This window comes from Giraffa tippelskirchi, chromosome 13 (genome assembly GCF_054371585.1).
Source record: "Giraffa tippelskirchi isolate mGirTip1 chromosome 13, T2T-mGirTip1v1.2.pri, whole genome shotgun sequence".
Classification (NCBI taxonomy): Eukaryota; Metazoa; Chordata; class Mammalia; order Artiodactyla; family Giraffidae; genus Giraffa; species Giraffa tippelskirchi.
Window position 1 is genome coordinate 8,279,415 of NC_137287.1, and position 16,104 is coordinate 8,295,518.

The 16,104-nt window shown below is 53.0% G+C and overlaps 1 protein-coding gene across 12 annotated transcripts in view; it reads left to right on the forward strand.

Moving 5' to 3' along the window:
* The window catches only part of HIP1 (huntingtin interacting protein 1), a 133,197-nt gene that overhangs the window by 101,414 nt on the left and 15,679 nt on the right, over positions 1-16,104 (forward strand). For 5 of the 12 annotated variants that reach the window (XR_014073326.1, XM_081557845.1, XM_081557850.1 and 2 more), the window contains 14 exons: positions 766-842; positions 1,291-1,352; positions 5,084-5,224; positions 6,782-6,839; positions 9,871-9,946; positions 10,026-10,166; positions 10,930-11,027; positions 11,617-11,689; positions 12,319-12,502; positions 13,003-13,091; positions 13,468-13,584; positions 14,831-14,932; positions 15,385-15,528; positions 15,965-16,100. Coding sequence is in view for 10 of the 12 variants with exons in the window: in XM_081557845.1 (XP_081413971.1) it covers positions 766-842; positions 1,291-1,352; positions 5,084-5,224; positions 6,782-6,839; positions 9,871-9,946; positions 10,026-10,166; positions 10,930-11,027; positions 11,617-11,689; positions 12,319-12,502; positions 13,003-13,091; positions 13,468-13,584; positions 14,831-14,932; positions 15,385-15,528; positions 15,965-16,100 (1,498 nt within the window). In the remaining 2 variants the exon portion in view is untranslated. Of the gene's footprint in view, positions 1-765; positions 843-1,290; positions 1,353-5,083; positions 5,225-6,781; positions 6,840-9,870; positions 9,947-10,025; positions 10,167-10,926; positions 11,028-11,616; positions 11,690-12,318; positions 12,503-13,002; positions 13,092-13,467; positions 13,585-14,830; positions 14,933-15,384; positions 15,529-15,964; positions 16,101-16,104 lie in introns of all 12 variants that reach the window. The other 7 variants (XR_014073325.1, XM_081557844.1, XM_081557849.1 and 4 more) reach the window with 3 other exon arrangements.

The window sequence follows — 16,104 nt, forward strand, 5'->3', positions numbered from 1 at the left end:
GGACTGGCCACCCATGTCTCTGTGCTCCCCTCCACTTGCCAGCTGCCCTGTGTTCCCTCTGCTCCGGACAGACCATGCCAAGAAAGACAGGAGACGACAGATACTCAACAACTGATAATCCCAGATTACCTCCCTTGACTGCGGGGGTGCTTCCTGTAATCTTCTCCAACCATCAAGTTTCTTTTACTAATTCCGTTTTGCCAAAGTTAATGTGAGAATCAGGTTGCCTGGCCTTGAACTCACAATAGCAGCTCCCGGAAGTGGTCAGAGGACAGCGGGAAGCCTGGATAGAATTCGGAATGTATTGGGGATAAGCAGAGGCTACACTACCTGCCTGATGTGGGTGTCAGGTTGGGGACCGCTGGCAGTCACACGTTGGGTGTCCTTGCCCCAGGGAGGCGATGTCCGTGGTACAGGCTGTGGGGTTGGGACCCTCCCTGGGGTCTCAGGGTTGGGATGGAACCTTCCCTGTATTGCTGGGTGGGGGGTGTTCTTTGCTGTGAGCCAGCCGATCACAGGACCTATGCGCGCGTGTGTGTGTTTGTGTGTGTGTGTGTGTGTGTGTGTGTGTGTGTGTGTGTGTGTGTGTGTGTGTGTGTGTGTGGTTGTGAGAGCTGCCACACTCCCTGGGAAGCATGCAGGCACCCACACCAAGCAGAATCCAGCCTGTGCTGCCGGAGCTCAGTGGGGCTTGGTGTGCATGATGTCGGCTGTAGAGAGAGCTCTCGGGGTCCCCTGTTCTGACTTCCTCTGCCTCCCTCCCAGAACCCCAGGTTCCCAGGCAACCTTCACATGAGTGACCGGCAGCTAGAGGAGGCCGGAGAGAGTGACGTCAACAACTTGTAAGTGGCCGTCCTCACGCCCTGGACTGAGGGGGATGGAAGCTTGTATAGGTGCTCTCACTTCTGGTTAGGGTCACAGAGGGCCTCGGGGCAGGGCCAGGGGCCGAGGTGGGGACAGAGCCACTGAGTGACTTGACTTTGGGGCCGCTTACTGCTGGTGCCTCATCCAGAACCCTTCCAGGGTGTTTCCCACTCCAGGCCTCCCTTCTCTGTGCCCCTCTGCCCTCCCAACACAGCGTGGAACCTGCCCGCTTTCTCTACCGCTGTCACTGTTGAATTCACCCTGCTTGATCTTCCAATGGCCTTAATATCCACTTAGGTGGGGGCTGAGACTCGGAGCTGGTATGTGTGTGCGTGCGTGCACACCTGTGCCCGCGTGCTTTGGTGGCAGTACAGGCACTCTGGCCTTGGGCCGTGGAGTATAAGCTCTCTTTCCTCTTGGGTCCAGTTTCCAGCTGACAGTGGAGATGTTCGACTACCTGGAGTGTGAACTTAACCTCTTCCAAACTGGTGAGTCTCTCCCTCCCATCTGGCCCAGGCTTTCCTGGCCATCACCTGACCCCAGACTGGTTCCCTCCTGGGAGCAGCCGGTCCAGCACCCCTCTCCGTACAAGTTGTGCAGCATGGGGCCAGGAAGATGGAGCTGCCCCACTGCGTCTGTCCCCTCGGCCCTGGTACAGGGAGGGGTTGAAGGCCAAGGGTATTCTCAGAGTCATGTGACCAGAAGGGCTGCAATTCCCCACCGCGTTGGCCTCCCTGCTAAGCCCAGGCCTCCCAGAGTCCAAAGACACTTCCGGTCTCTCTGACAGTCCCTGGACGGTGGCCCCAGCACTGGCTAGTCCTTTGGCCCAGACCTGTCTGCCGCTCAGCTGGGCTGGCCCTCAGGATATATTTCTGCTGAGATGGTCTGCACAGCCACCCTTTCTGCCCCAGCATTCCGTGATACTTGGCTCTGTTTCCATATGCCTCGATCCCTTGGGTTATTAGCAATATATGCTGAGCTCCTCCTCAAAAATCAGGAACCAGGCGCTGCTCACCTCTGTTCTAGCCCCGTGCCTAGAACGTGTCATTGCAAGTGCTCAACAACCAAGTTCAAGAACACTTGCTTTCTAGAGGAACAGCAGTGAAGAAACAGCAGGTGGACAGAGTTCATAAACTGATGTCAACATCCATCTGAATGCTCTGGAAGTATCTGGGGTGAATTAGCTAGAGTTGTCTAGAGAGAGCTACCCGAGGCTTTGAACACACTCCTCCATGGTTGAATGCTGGTGGCTTTCTCATCCTGGAGACAGTGCTGATTTGGAACCAAGAGCCTCCTCTACACGTCTCCCCACCCCCCTTCCATCCTCATTCACCTCTTGGTGGTGGTGGTTTTGTCACTAAGTCATGTGACCCCATGGACTGTAACCCGCCGGGCTCTTCTGTCCATGGGGATTGTCCAGGCAAGAATACTGGAGTGGGTTGCCATTGCCTCCTCCAGGGGATCTTTCTGACTCAGAGATCAAACCCACGTCTCCTGCATTGGCAGGCAGGTTCTTTACCCGCCACCAGGGAAAAGCCCATTCACCTCCTATGAGCCCAGGAACTGAGAGAAATGGTATCGGAAGTCTAGCTAGCTTCTAAGTCTTAGTCTGTGACCTTGTAAGATTCGGATCAGAACCTTCCGAAGAGGTGCCCCAGGTTTTCAACTGTGGGAAACATGGGCCAGTGACAATGAATGTTGATTGGATGCATCTGTGATGATTCTCAAAGCGTGGTCCCTGGACCAGCAGCATCCGCATCACCTGAGAACATATTAGAAGCACAAGTTCTCAAATCCCACCCCAGATCTTCTGAATGAGAATCTCTGGGGGTGGGACCAGTCATCTGTTTTAACGAACTCCCCAAGTCTGCACTGTCCAATATGGTAGCCAATAGCCACCTGTGACTATTTAAATTAATTATGATTAAATAACATTAAAAGGTCAGGGCCTCCGTTGCACTCATAGTGCAGGCACTCTGCAGGCACACGTGGCTGGCGTGTTGGACAGCACCCTTCCTTCACCACAGAATTCTCCTGGAGAATCCCCTTCCAGGGGATGCTGATACATGTTACAGTTTGAGAAGCACCAAGTTAGAAAATACAGTTTCCACCCTGGCTGCTTATTAGAATCACCTGGGGGGGCTTTTGAGCCCCACTAATGCCCCAGCTTTGCGTGCATGCATGTGTGATCAGTCATTTCCGACTCTTTGCAACCCCATGGACTGCAGCCCGCCAGGCTCCTCTGTCCATGGGATTTCCCAGGCAAGAATACTAGAGCGGGTTGCCATTTCCTTCTCCAGGGGGATCTTCCCGACCCAGGAATCAAACCTGATCTCCTGCATTGGCAGGCAGATTCTTTATGGCTGAGCCACCTGGGAAGCCTCGCCCCCGCCTTACCCTAGACCAATTAAAACAGAAGCAGGGGTGAAGGAGCTGCAGGCAGACACGAGTCATCTTTGCGTTTCCCCGGGTGATTCTAATCAGTCTCCAAGCCAACCCGAAGAACCACTGCAGGTTGCTATGCCATTTATAGGACATTCTCATTTAATCCTTACAAGACCTCCTTATAAGACCCTTAGAGGAATGTGCCCTTAGAACCATCTGCATCTCACGGAAGAGCTCCTGGAGGCACCGAGAGGTTGAGTAACTTTGCCCCCGGTCACACCACTTTAGATGTTACTGGATGCCAAGGGGCATTCCTGGAAAGCAGCAGACTGGCCGGGAGACGGAGTAGCCTGGGATTCCCTGCCAGAGTGGAGCCTAGGGAAGCCCTGAGACTCGGGGAAGGCTGCCTCGCAGTGACAGCTGCTTCTAATTTGTGTCAAGAAAAGCTGCCTTTTAATTAGAACTGTTTGGGATTTTTTTTTTCAGTTGCCAGACTTAAGCCCGCTAACAGGGATTAGTGTGGCCAAGGAAGGTCGAGTACAGTGGCTCTGGGCTTTCCTCTGGGGCAGTCCCATGTGCTGAGGGCCTGTAGGGGGGAAGTCTCTCGGTGCCGGCCATGCGCGGAGTCTCCGGAGGCGGCAGGCAGCCACTGCGGGGAGATCAGCCTGGCCAGTGGTGTGCGCTGAGGGTCCACGGCCAGGCATCTAGTTGCTTGGTTTAGGAGCAAGGGGCAGGGGGTGAGCATGGAGGGGTCCACAGGAGCATCTTGCCCTCTGGAGCCCGGGAGAGTGGAGGGCATTTCACCCACTCCCCTCAAGGACCTCCGTCAGCCTTGATCCTGATGGTCCACCCTCCTCCTGGCTCCTTGCCCAGCGTCCTCGGAGCCTCTCCGATTGTCCACCCAAGGTTCCTGCATGTCGCCCTGTCTGGTGTTCCAAGAACACTGGGACAAACCACCAGGCACCCAGGCTGACTTATCTGCTCCTTTGTGTTCTGATCAACGTTGGATATTTTCCCCACATGCTTTCTATTGTCACCCCCAGATTGGGTGTTTCTTAGGGTCGAGGTCACCATGAGACCGAGCTCATGCCTGAGACGGAGGGCTGGGTGGGGCTGGGTGAACAGCCCCTTCCGATCCTGAAATTCTGATTCCCCGTAAAACTGAGAGCTTCTCTTGAAAAAGAATTCACCTCCCACATTAGATCAGAAATCTACCAGGTGATGTGTTCTTTCTGCCAATGGGGGGCAAAGAGCGTAAAGCTTCTCAGACCAGAAGGAGGCATTTGGGGCACTCCCCCACAAATCCCTTCTTTCCTGGGCTCCCACTGGGCTGTACATGGCGTAGAACCAGTTCATTTCACCGGTTTGTGACACAGGGAGCCTGTTGACTGCCGGGGGCGCAGGCTCCTAGTCTAGTTGCTGGCCATGGCGGGAGCTCTGGCTTTTAACTCAGCATCTGTCAAGCAAAACCACTTCTTGGCTTTGTGAGCGCCTTCAAGTTGCTTACCTCCAGTTTCCTCTTCTGTATAATGGGGATGCTTTGAGCTACCCCGTAGGAGTGTTGAATGGAGGAGGAAATGGCCACCCACTCCAGTATTCTTGCCTGGGCAGTCCCATGGACCCAGGAGCCTGGCGGGCTACACTCCATGGGGTCACGAAGAGTCGGACACGCCTGAGCACAGAGCAGAGGAGCACTAAAAGGGTTAAACACATTAACACGAGACCATGGTTGCACAGAATAGGTCCTCCGGTGCTGGATGCTTGTCCTCCGCCCTCTGAGAAGGTGGCCTCTCGTTCCCCACCTCTGCTCATGTCTCCCTTTCCTGTCCCCTAGTGTTCAACTCCCTGGACATGTCCCGCTCCGTATCGGTGACCACAGCCGGGCAGTGCCGCCTTGCCCCGCTCATCCAGGTCATCTTGGATTGCAGCCACCTCTATGATTACGCTGTCAAGCTTCTCTTCAAGCTCCACTCCTGTGAGTATTCCAGGCTTGATCTCTGGAAGCTTCTGGCTGCAAGGCCGTCCCTGGAGAGAGGCAGCTCTCCACCACCTCCGGTGCCCTTGGCTTTCTGCTCCTAGTCCAGAAGGCCCTGGAGCTCCCGGCCGTCTTGATAATAAAAGATCGGGGCCAAGCCTTGCTGTGCTCAGGGATGCACCCAACCTGCCCTAGTGGTGACCCAGGATGGGCCTGCTCTCCCCCTCCAGGCTACCACATTGTTTGTGAACCAATAGTGATACGTTATTATTCACTGAAGTCCATGCTTTATTCACATTCCCACTTTATGCCTAATGACTTTTTTCTATCCCAGGATCCCATCCAGGTCACGGTGTTACATTCAGTCATCAGGTATCCCTAGGCTCCTCTTGGCTCTGACAGTTTCCTTGGACTTGCCTTGTTTTTTATGACTTCGACAGTTGTTGCTTTTATTACTTTTTTCTCCATTTTATTTTTGGGTGCCCTGGGTCTTCGTTGTTCCGTGAGGGCTTTCTCTAGTTGTGGCGAGTGGCGGGCTACTCTCTAGTTGCGGTGCCCAGGCTTCTCGTTGGGGTGGCTTCTCTTGTTGCAGAGCACAGGCTCTAGGCTCAATAGTTGTGGCTCACAGGCTTCGTTGCTCTACAGCGTATGAAATCCTCCCAGACCAGGGTTCGAATCTGTGTCTGTCCCTTGTACTGGCGTGTGCATTCTTAACCACTAGACCACCAGGGAAGTCTTTAAGGAGTCCTGGTCAGATACCTCATAGGATGTTCCTCATTTGAGTTTGTCTCATGTTTTTCTCACCACTGGACTTCTTGGGTTCTTGGGAGAAAGATTGCTGAGGGAAAGTGCTATTGTCATCACTGTAAACTTTTGCCCCTTTGAATTACTATACTTTATATGTGTACTCCCTGTTTATACCAAATGACAGTATCACATTCAAAAATTACTAAAATTGAAATGTAAGACATCTATAGCTGAACTCCACAGAACTGTACAATCTGGGGGGTGAGTGGTCCCCACTCTGCCAGGGAGGAGGCTGGCCCTAAGAGGCTGCTGCTTGTCCAGCATCGCAGAGTCAGCAGTGACCGAGCTGGTGCTAGACTGGATCCTGTGGGTCTTAATCCTGTGGTGTTTGCCCCCACCCCACCCCACCCCCCACCCCCAGCAGGCTCTCTGGGTCTCTCCCAGACTCACATTTGCACGAGGCCTCACCCAGGGCATCCAGTGTACACGACCCCTGGGAGAGAGCCCCCCTCCAGGGCCTGCCCTGGTTCACCCTGCTGCTGCGGTCAGGGACACAACTTCCAGCCCTCTGTGCCCAGGGAGCTTGCACTCCAGGAGCAGACAGAAGGAGAGTTGGAGGATAAGCTTCCCCCGAGTCCCTGCTGGCCCCAACTGGGCCCTCTTGATTACCAGTTTCCCGGCAGCTCTAGGTCAGGAATGCCTTCCCCCGGGCTGACCACCGGCCCCAGGGAGGATGGTCCCCTCCCCTCCCCAGAGGGAGGTCCCCTGCCCTCTGCCCCTCTTCTTCCCTCTCACTCTTATTCCTTCCAGGTCTCCCAGCCGACACCCTGCAAGGCCACCGGGACCGCTTCCTGGAGCAGTTCACAAAGTAAGCGGCTTAAGTGACAGAAAAGAAGTGAATCTAAAAGTGCTATAAACTCAGCCCATCCTTGCAGGAGCACTTGCTTTGAGTTTATTTTATATTTTATTTTTCGGCCGCACCATGCGGCAGGCATGTGGGATGTAGTTCCCCGACCAAGGATTGAATCCGCACCCCCTGCCTTAGAAGCGTGGAGTCTTAACCACTTGACCGCCAGGGAAGTTCCAGGAGCACTTGCTTTTAAATCGTAGAGGGACGAGGGTACCTGCTTTATTGCTTTAAAGGCGAAGGAGAAGAAGGTGTGGGCAAAACTACCAATGACTGGGGAAGCCATCAGTTCTCTAATAAATCTCAGAGGAAGGTGATTCCATTCATTCATTCATTGCCTCCCTTATGCCCAAGACTTCATCCTCTTCTCCTTTTCTTTACCTAAATTCTCCTGTTCTCTTGCCATGTACACGCTAACAACTCCAAGAGATGTATCTCCAACCAGACCTCACCTCTGAATCCCAGGGTCACGTCCCCAGTGGTCTGTTTGACATCTCTACACCAAATTTGGGCTTCCCTGAGGGCTCAGTTGGTAAAGAATCCGCCTGCAATGCAGGAGACCCTGGTTCTATTCCTAGGTCGGGAAGATCTGCTGGAGAAGGGATAGGCTACCCACTCCAGTATTCTTGGACTTCCTTTGTGGCTTAGCTGGTAAAGAATCTGCCTGCAATGTGGGAGACCTGGGTTCGATCCCTGGGTTGGGAAGATCCCCTGGAGTAAGGGAAAGGCTACCCACTCCAGTATTCTGGCCTGGAGAATTCCACGGACTGTATAGTCCATGGGGTTGCAAAGGGTCGGACACGACTGAGCAACTTTCACTTTTCACACCAAATTTACATCTCAAACTGAACTCTAGGCTTTCTTCCAAAAACGTTTTCTTCCCGGTCTTTTTTATCTCAGTAAATACTGCCCACTATCCGCTTAGGAGAGAGATCTGGAACTCACCATTCTCCTCATTCCCCATGTTTAATCCATTAGCAAGTTCAGATGATACTTGGTCTATCTACAAACAGATCTTGGCTCTCGTCCTGCCTCCCACCTCGTCTGCTGCTTTTGCTGTGTACCAGGACTCTCCAGCATGGACAGAGTGCCCTGCTCCTGGCCCCTGCAATCCCATCCCCACCCAGCAGTTAGACTGACCTCGTAAAAACGTAAACCCCTTGCTCACAACCTTTCAGTGGCTTCTGATAATGATGAAAACCAAATCCAAGCTCCTCTCCGTTGTCTGCAAGGTCCTTGCATGATCTGGCCTCTGCCTGCCCTTTCTGACCTGTTCTCCAGTGCTCAAAGTGTTGCAGCCACACATTGTGGGGTCCTCTTCCAGTTCCTGAAACATACCCAGAGCCCAGAGGCTTAGCACTCACTATTCCCCCTCCTCGAGATGCTCTTCTTCCAGCCTGGCCAGCCCCATCCAGGTTATCTTCAGTCATCTCCACACAAAGGAAGTCTCTAGCCACCTATTTAAGTGGGGTCTTTCCCCCCGTCTCCTGTTCCTCCAGCTCCACCCCACCTCCCCACCCACCCACCCTCATATTCTCCATCATAGCACCTTATGTATTTCCTTTCTAGTTCTAAGAATGACCTTATTTTTGTTTGACTGTCTTGCCTGTAATTATATCTCTAGCACCTGATTCATAACAGTTCCTCAAGATTGTAGTGTTCAGTGTTTGAATCAATTCAGTATAATCAGCCCACTGTCTAGTCTAGAAGAGGAAGAGCTTGTCTGACAGAGGGGCAGATTATTCTGGTGCGTTTGGGGAAGAAAATTGGTGATGAGATGACAAGTCCAGTTCATATTTCAATTAAGCTTGCCCAAGAAGAGGGGCCAGAATGGAGGAGAGTCCAGAGGACTGAGGGAGCCGGGAAAGACATTAACGTGATGTTTTCCTTGTTAATTTCTTCATCCTTGACTGCAGGAAAAGCATCGCCCCCAGAACCCAAGCCCAGGCTTCTCTTGCTGGTTGCTGAGTAGCAATCAGAGGGCAAGTTCAGAGTTGTGCTAACCACCTGGTTCCTTATTCTATTTGAAAAGCCTTGTATGTTTATGCTATAAAAAATGACTTATTAAATCCTAGGAGACAGGCCCTGGGGCTGATTTCCTGGAATGTTAAATTCCAGTAGCTTAGGAAAGCAAGAGCCTATTACTGTTGGCTCCAGCCCAGAAAGCGGGGGACGTGTGGTCAGGTGATTCAATTTCCCTTCACTCTTCGAGCTAATGAAAGCATCACCTTCTCTTTCACAGACACAGCGGCTGAGGCCTCTGTGTCCTCAAATTCGGGGAAAGCAGCTGTGAGGTCACAGGGACAGTCCTAACCCTGGGGTCTGATGGGCTGTCCTGAGACCCCAGGGGTTTCGTTTATTGGGCTGAGCAGGAGAAAATTCAGTGCTGCAGAGCGCGGGCTGGTATCACTAACCCCCTCTCATCTCAGAAAGTATGTCTGGTGCTCTTCGCATTCAGTGCTTAGATTCAAAATAGAGACTTGAGGATGAGAAAAAATTGGACTTTCTTCATTCCCATATCCATCCAAGATAATTTGTTGTTGTTTTAGTCAGTAAGTTGTGTTCGACTCTTTTCCAACCCCACGGACTGTAGCCTGCCAGTCTCCTCTGTCCATGGGATCCTTTCAGGAAAGAATACTGGAGTGGGTTGTCATTTCCTTCTCCGGGGGATCTTCCAGATCCAGGGATCGAACCTGAATCTAGTACATTGGCAAATGGATTCTTTACCCCTGGGCCACCTGGGAAGGCTGTAGTCCATGGAGTCTCAAAGAGTCGGCCACGACTTACGACTAAACAACACCAACATTGCTCACCCCCAGATCAGTGAGGGCTGGCGATACATAATGTCTCCCGGCAGCATCATAATCGCACCATGGAGGCCATCTCCTTGGCAGCCTGTGCCCAGGGCTGGGCAGGCAGTAGGAAAGTGGGGTGTCCCCTCCCCGGGGCCACTGAAGGCCCCAGCAGCCCTCCAACCTCTCTCCACCCCTAGGTTGAAAGATTTCTTCTACCGCTCCAGCAACCTGCAGTACTTCAAGCGGCTCATTCAGATCCCTCAACTGCCAGAGGTAAGCGTGCCAGGGAACTGCCAAGCCCAGGGGGCCTGTCAGGTGGGCAGGGTTCGAGAAATGCGTCTTGCCTCTTCAGAACCCACCCAATTTCCTACGAGCCTCCGCCCTGTCGGAACACGTCAGCCCTGTGGTGGTGATCCCAGCCGAGGCGTCGTCCCCCGACAGCGAGCCGGTCTTAGAGAAGGATGACCTCATGGGCATGGACGCCTCCCAGCAGGTGAGGACCTTGTAGGAGGAAGCTCGCTCAGCCCTTCTCAGTGCCCCCGGGTGCAGGGGGGCGGGCAGGAGGACCGTGCCCAGGCTCGGCCACCTTCTTATTTATTTATTAATTTATTTGACTGCACCGGATCTTTTTATTTTTATTTTTTTTTTACATTTTATTTATTTATGGCTGTACTGGATCTTCGTTGCGGTGCAGGGGCTTCTCTTGTTGCAGAGCACTGGCTCTAGGGCACATGGGCCCAGTAATCGCCATTCTTGAGCCCTGGAACACAGGCTCAGTAGTTGTAGCACAGGGCTTAGTTGCTCCGAAGCATGTGGTATCTTTCCGCAACCTGGGATCAAACCTATGTCTCCTGCATTGGCAGCTGGATTCTTTACCACTGAGCCACCAGGGAAGCCCCTGCACCAGGTCTTCACTGTGTCACATGAGATCTTTTTAGTTTCTACGTTGGGGATCTTTGGTTGAGGCATGTGGGATCTGGTTCCCTGACCAGGGATCAAACCTGGGCCCCCTTGCACTGGGGCCCCCTTCATTGGGAGCAGAGTCTTAGCTACTGGACCACCAGAGAAATTCTGTAGCCACATTCTAACCCAAGCGCTGACCTAGACAGATCACGCTGCCCTGCAGTCCCTAGGAGGTGCTGTAATTGGATATGAACCAGATAAAGAAAGCATCTGTTCCCACGTGTGGCTGTTGAGACCCACACAGAACCCTCTGGGTCTCTAACCTCGTCCTCACTCCTTTCTGGTCGCAGCAGAATTCATTCGACAGCAAGTTCGATGACATCTTTGGCAGCTCCTCCAGCAGCGATCCCTTCAATTTCAACAGTCAGAATGGCGTGAACAAGGACGAGAAGTGAGTCCGGGCTGCGGGGTTAAAGCAGATGGCGTGGGAGCTATGTTAAGCCAAGAGCTCACTCACCACACCCAACCAAAGAGGAATTCTTGGGCTTCATAGATAAAGGTCTTGACCTTCGAGTTGTTGTTAAGTCACTAAGTCGTGTCTGACTCTTTTGCGACCCCATGAACTGTAGCCTGCCAGACTCCTCTGTCCATGGGATTCTCCAGAGAAGAATACTGGAGTGGGTAGCCATTCCCTTCTCCAGGGAATCTTCCCGACCCGGGGATCGAACCCACGTCTCCTGTGTTGGCAGGTGGATTTTTTTACTGCTGAGCCACCTGGGAAGCCCTAACCTTTGAATACTGACCCCTTTCAGATCCCAGAGGAATATCCAATGAAGTTAAGATACCTGTGGGCCCGTGGGTGATAGATTAGTATCTGGAGACACTTGGAGTCTTAGAGTTGAACTTACAGGATTTCAAAGAATTGTTCCCAAATGAACGTCGGCTTTTAACCTCCTCCCTGGGTCTCCTGGCTCGCATTTCGAAGGAAAGAGATAGAAAGAAGCACAGTGGAAGCAAGCTTGCTCTCCTTCTCTTCCTAGGGATCAGTTAATTGATCAGCTGTTCGGAGAGACTAGGGAACTGAAAGCACAGCTGGAAAACATGAAGACTGAGGTATGAAATCGGCTCGGACCCACCTCTGGGCTTCACCAAAACATGACAGCTTTTAACACTAAATTCTCTTCACATCCACTCTTGTTGAGCCACATCTTAATGGAGGGTTAGTTAGTAGAAATGCCAGAGCCAGAGGACCAGGTTGTCATGCATTCCCAGTGTACTTACCCTTGCGAGCAGCATTTAAGCCACACTCCAGGGGCCCTGTGATACTTGGAGAGAATCGTGACCACCAGCTGGCTATGAAGCTGTGCGATGAGATACCTCTTCTTGTCACCTGGTGATGAGAAGGCTTGACTTGTAGCTTTGTAGCTTTGCTGGCTGTTTGCAATATCTGCTGCTGACTCATGGCCGGTCAGATCCTTTAGCTGGGACCAGCAAGCGTTCTCCCCTTCCTCATTCTGGCTGGTCCATCACTGCCCCCGGGTCCCTCTAACAGGACCGGAACTCCCCTGCCCTCTTCCACTGTTGGTGGGTGGCTGGCTTGTAGTGACCTCCACTCTTCACGAGGCCTTGGGAGTGAGCTCATTGGGAAACCCCAGGTGTTTATTCGGTCGGCGCTGGAGACGTGGTGGGTGGGACCCTCTCGTCCCACCCAGCGCTCGCTCGTCCCCGGGTCCTCCCCACAGAGCCAGCGGGCCGTGCTGCAGCTCAAGGGCCGCACCAGCGAGCTGGAGGCCGAGTTGGCCGAGCAGCAGCACCTGCGGCAGCAGGCGGCCGACGAGAGCGAGTTCCTCCGGGCCGAGCTGGACGAGCTCAAGAAGAAGCGCGAGGACACGGAGAAGGCTCAGCGGAGCCTGACGGAGATCGAGAGTGAGGAGCTGTCGCTGGGGTGGACGTGAGGGTGGGGCCGGGGAGGGCAGCGCCCCGCCAGCCCTGGAATGTAGGCTGAGACTGGGCACCAGGGTCCCTGCCTTGCGTCTGTCCGGAGGGGCTGTCGTGAACGTGTCACCGGTTAGGAGGGTGGGTTGGAGCTCCCCATGAGGCCCTGCTGAGAACACAGAGATGGGGAGACAGAGGGTGACAAAAGAGGAAGAGCTTACGAAAAATCGTGGCATAGAAGCCAGTAACACTGATTTAAACTTGCCAAGTTTGGAACGCTCAAGGGGCATGAATCAGTGGAGGGATTTGAATCAGGCGGTTTCTTCGTTAAAGCGGACTTGCCAGAGGACTTTAAGTAAGACTTTTATGGGAGAAGGAGGTGTAGCTGCTTGTGGAAAGGCAAGATGGTCTTCTAGGGGCTCTGGCTTATCAGAAGAGCAGAGGGTCCCCCCCCCAGGGCAGACCCCTCACCTTGGTCCTTGACGGTTCAGGGAAAGCCCAAGCCAACGAGCAGCGCTACAGCAAGCTGAAGGAGAAGTACAGTGAGCTGGTGCAGAACCACGCCGACCTGCTGCGGAAGGTAGGACCCTCGCCGCCGCCACCACCAGCACCCTGCCCCACGTACGCAGGCCCCCTGCCCGGGGAGATGTCAATCCAGGCTGCCTGGCTTCTCCAGGGCCAGTGTCCCCACCATTCCTTGGAAACCAGAGCTCCTTGACTCGCATATCTCAAGCTCCACCTTAGGCACCAGCCCTACTTGTGATATCCCCATCTTTATCATTTTTGTAATACTTGAGAGCCGAGCATCTGAAGGCAACAGCTTCCTCTGGGTGGCGAAGCGATGTCTGTGTCCATCTTTAGGGCACCCGCAGTCTGAATGCTATCCTTTGTTCTACAAGGAAGATGGCCTTTAAGCGGGAGATAAGCCAGTTCGATACACCGTTCTTCCCTTGCAGAATGCGGAGGTGACCAAACAGGTGTCGGTGGCCAGACAAGCCCAGGTGGATTTGGAACGGGAGAAAAAAGAGCTGGAGGATTCTTTTCAGCGCATCAGTGACCAGGCCCAGCGGAAGGTAAGTGGAAGGGGAAGTGGGTGGGAGTCGAGGAGGGGTGCCGTCCATCCGAGATGGAGGGGGCTTTGAGCGCTGAACAGAATAACGGGCCTTGTCTTTAGGGGCAGATCTGCGGGGAGGGTGGCAAGGGGCCCTCGGGGGCAGGACATGGTTCCTCACGTGTAAGCTGTTAGGGGCATGACATGATGAAAGGTCTGAAGTTGAGTGGGGCTCATCAGCTAAGATGAATCTCCAGGAGGTTTTGAAGTGGAAGCAGGTGGATGTCAGAGAGAGAGGATCGGCATTTACAAAGACCCACAGCCACGCGTTGGGGTGGAGTTGGCATTAGGCATCAGGTCCCATTGGCGTAAGAGATGGCAGGTGGATAAAACAAGAGTGCCTTCCACTTAGAAGCAGGGGCTTTCACACTTTTCTGTGTCCCAAAGTAAAAATAGCATCTAATGGAGGACTTTACTGGCAGTCCACTGGTTAAGACTCTGCGCTTCCAGCGCAGGGGGCACACGTTCCATCCCTGGTCGAGGTGCTATGATCCCACATGCCGCATGGTATGGCCAAAAAGTTAAGTAAAAAAAAAAAAAAATCATGAAAATCAAAGTTTCACAGAGCGATACTTTACCTTATTATGTGAATGCATGTGGGTTATTTTTTGGCTCTGTTTATTGCATTTAAAAAAAAATGTTTGCTATGAATTCTTACTCATGGGTCACAACCTGCTCTTTGAAAAAAACACCACTTAGAAATCAAAGAAGGGGAATTGCTTCAAGATGGTGAGATAGAGTGAGTCAGCAGAATACCTACCAGGTGTTGGGAGGCCTGAATTAAAACTCTGGTTCTGCTTTAATTAGTATTATTTATGGGCTCAAGCATGACATTTGAGTGTGGTGCTCAGCTGCTCAAGCGTATCTGATTCTTTGGGGACTCCATGCCTATAGCTCCCCCTTGACATTTCCTGTAGCTGGAAGAAAAATTATTGGTTCATTCTGACCTCTCTTGCTTCTATATAAAAATTATACAGGGACTTCCCTGGCAGTCCAGTGGTTAAGACTCTGCACTTCTGCAGGGGCATGGGTTCAATCCCTGATCAGGGAACTAAGATCCCGCATACTATGTGGCATGGCCAGAATACAAAAAATAGTTTAAAAAAAAAAAAGATTATACAAATCTACATTTATAGCTTGGGAATTTTTTTACGTGTTTATCCCTTGAAGCCACCACCTAGATCACAGTGCTCCTGTTTTTCTTTCAGACTCAAGAACAGACAGAAGTACTAGAGAATTTGAAGCAAGAACTTGCCACCAGCAAACAGGAACTCCAGATTGTCCAAGGCAGCCTGGAAAATTCTGCCCAGGTGAGTGTCGCCTGTCTTTCCCTTCTTCATTCTCTTCCTTCCCCTAGGGCTTTGATGTTTCTGTCAACTAGGGCTTCCTAGATGGTATTGAGGACAAGATATAGGAGACAGGCAAGATACAAGAAACACAGGTTCGATCCCGGGTTGGGAAGATCCCCTGAAAGAGGGCATGACAACCCACTCCAGTATTCCTGCCTGGAGAATCCCATGGATGGAGGAGCCTGGTGGGTTACAGTCCGTGGGGTCACAGAGAGTCGGACACGACTGGAGCGACTTAGCACAGCATCGATCCCCAGCAGCATGTGGCCCGCCTGGTCCCATCCAGGATCAGTCTGCACTCAGGGATGCAGGTGGCAGACTCCTCTTGGCCTGGTGGTGGGTTTGGATCTCTGGGAAGGGGACAGTTTCATTCTCCCAGCAACTCCCTCTGGGCCCCTCCATCCCCATCACAGTCAGAGGCAAAATGGACCGCCCAGATCACAGACCTGGAGAAGGACCGGGACAGCCTGATGAACGCCATGGCTTGTCGAGAGGAGGAGCTGTCTGCTCTTCGGGAGCAGCTGGAGTACACACAGCTCAAGCTATCCAGCGCACAGGTGAGTAACGGGCGCTCCTGGGGCAGACCAAGTCCAGTCTCACACCCATGGCCGTTGGGTTGCGGGTATTGGTGGAGGCAGGGGTGCTGTGAAAGGGAGTGTGGGGCCGTTGGCTGGATTGTGAAGGTGAATACTCGGTGAGCATAACTTCTAATGCCTCGCACGGAGCAGATGAGAAGGGACCTGGCCCTCTCTCCCCAAGGCTGAGAGGATGGGCGGCCGTGGTCCAGCGCCATAGCCTCCTGTCCTCGGTGGCACACGCCCGCAGACAAGGTTAAAGGCTTTTGCTCTGTGTCGAACCACGTGCCTTGGGCCTCATGAGCTACAGCTTGAGCTAAGGTGCCAGGAATCCCGACTTGTCACCAGCGGATACTGGGTGGAGGCTCATTAGGGAGGTCTGTGGCCGGCCGTCACCTCCTGGGACCCTCATCTCTAGGAATCTATATGCCAGCTCGAGAAGGACCAGCACAAGATGCTTCTGGCTGAGTCGAGGAGGGCTGCAGAGCAGGTGGTGCAGGAGGCCCTGAGGCTGTTCGAGGAGCCCACTCTCTCGAGCTGCGCTGGATCTGCAGGTGC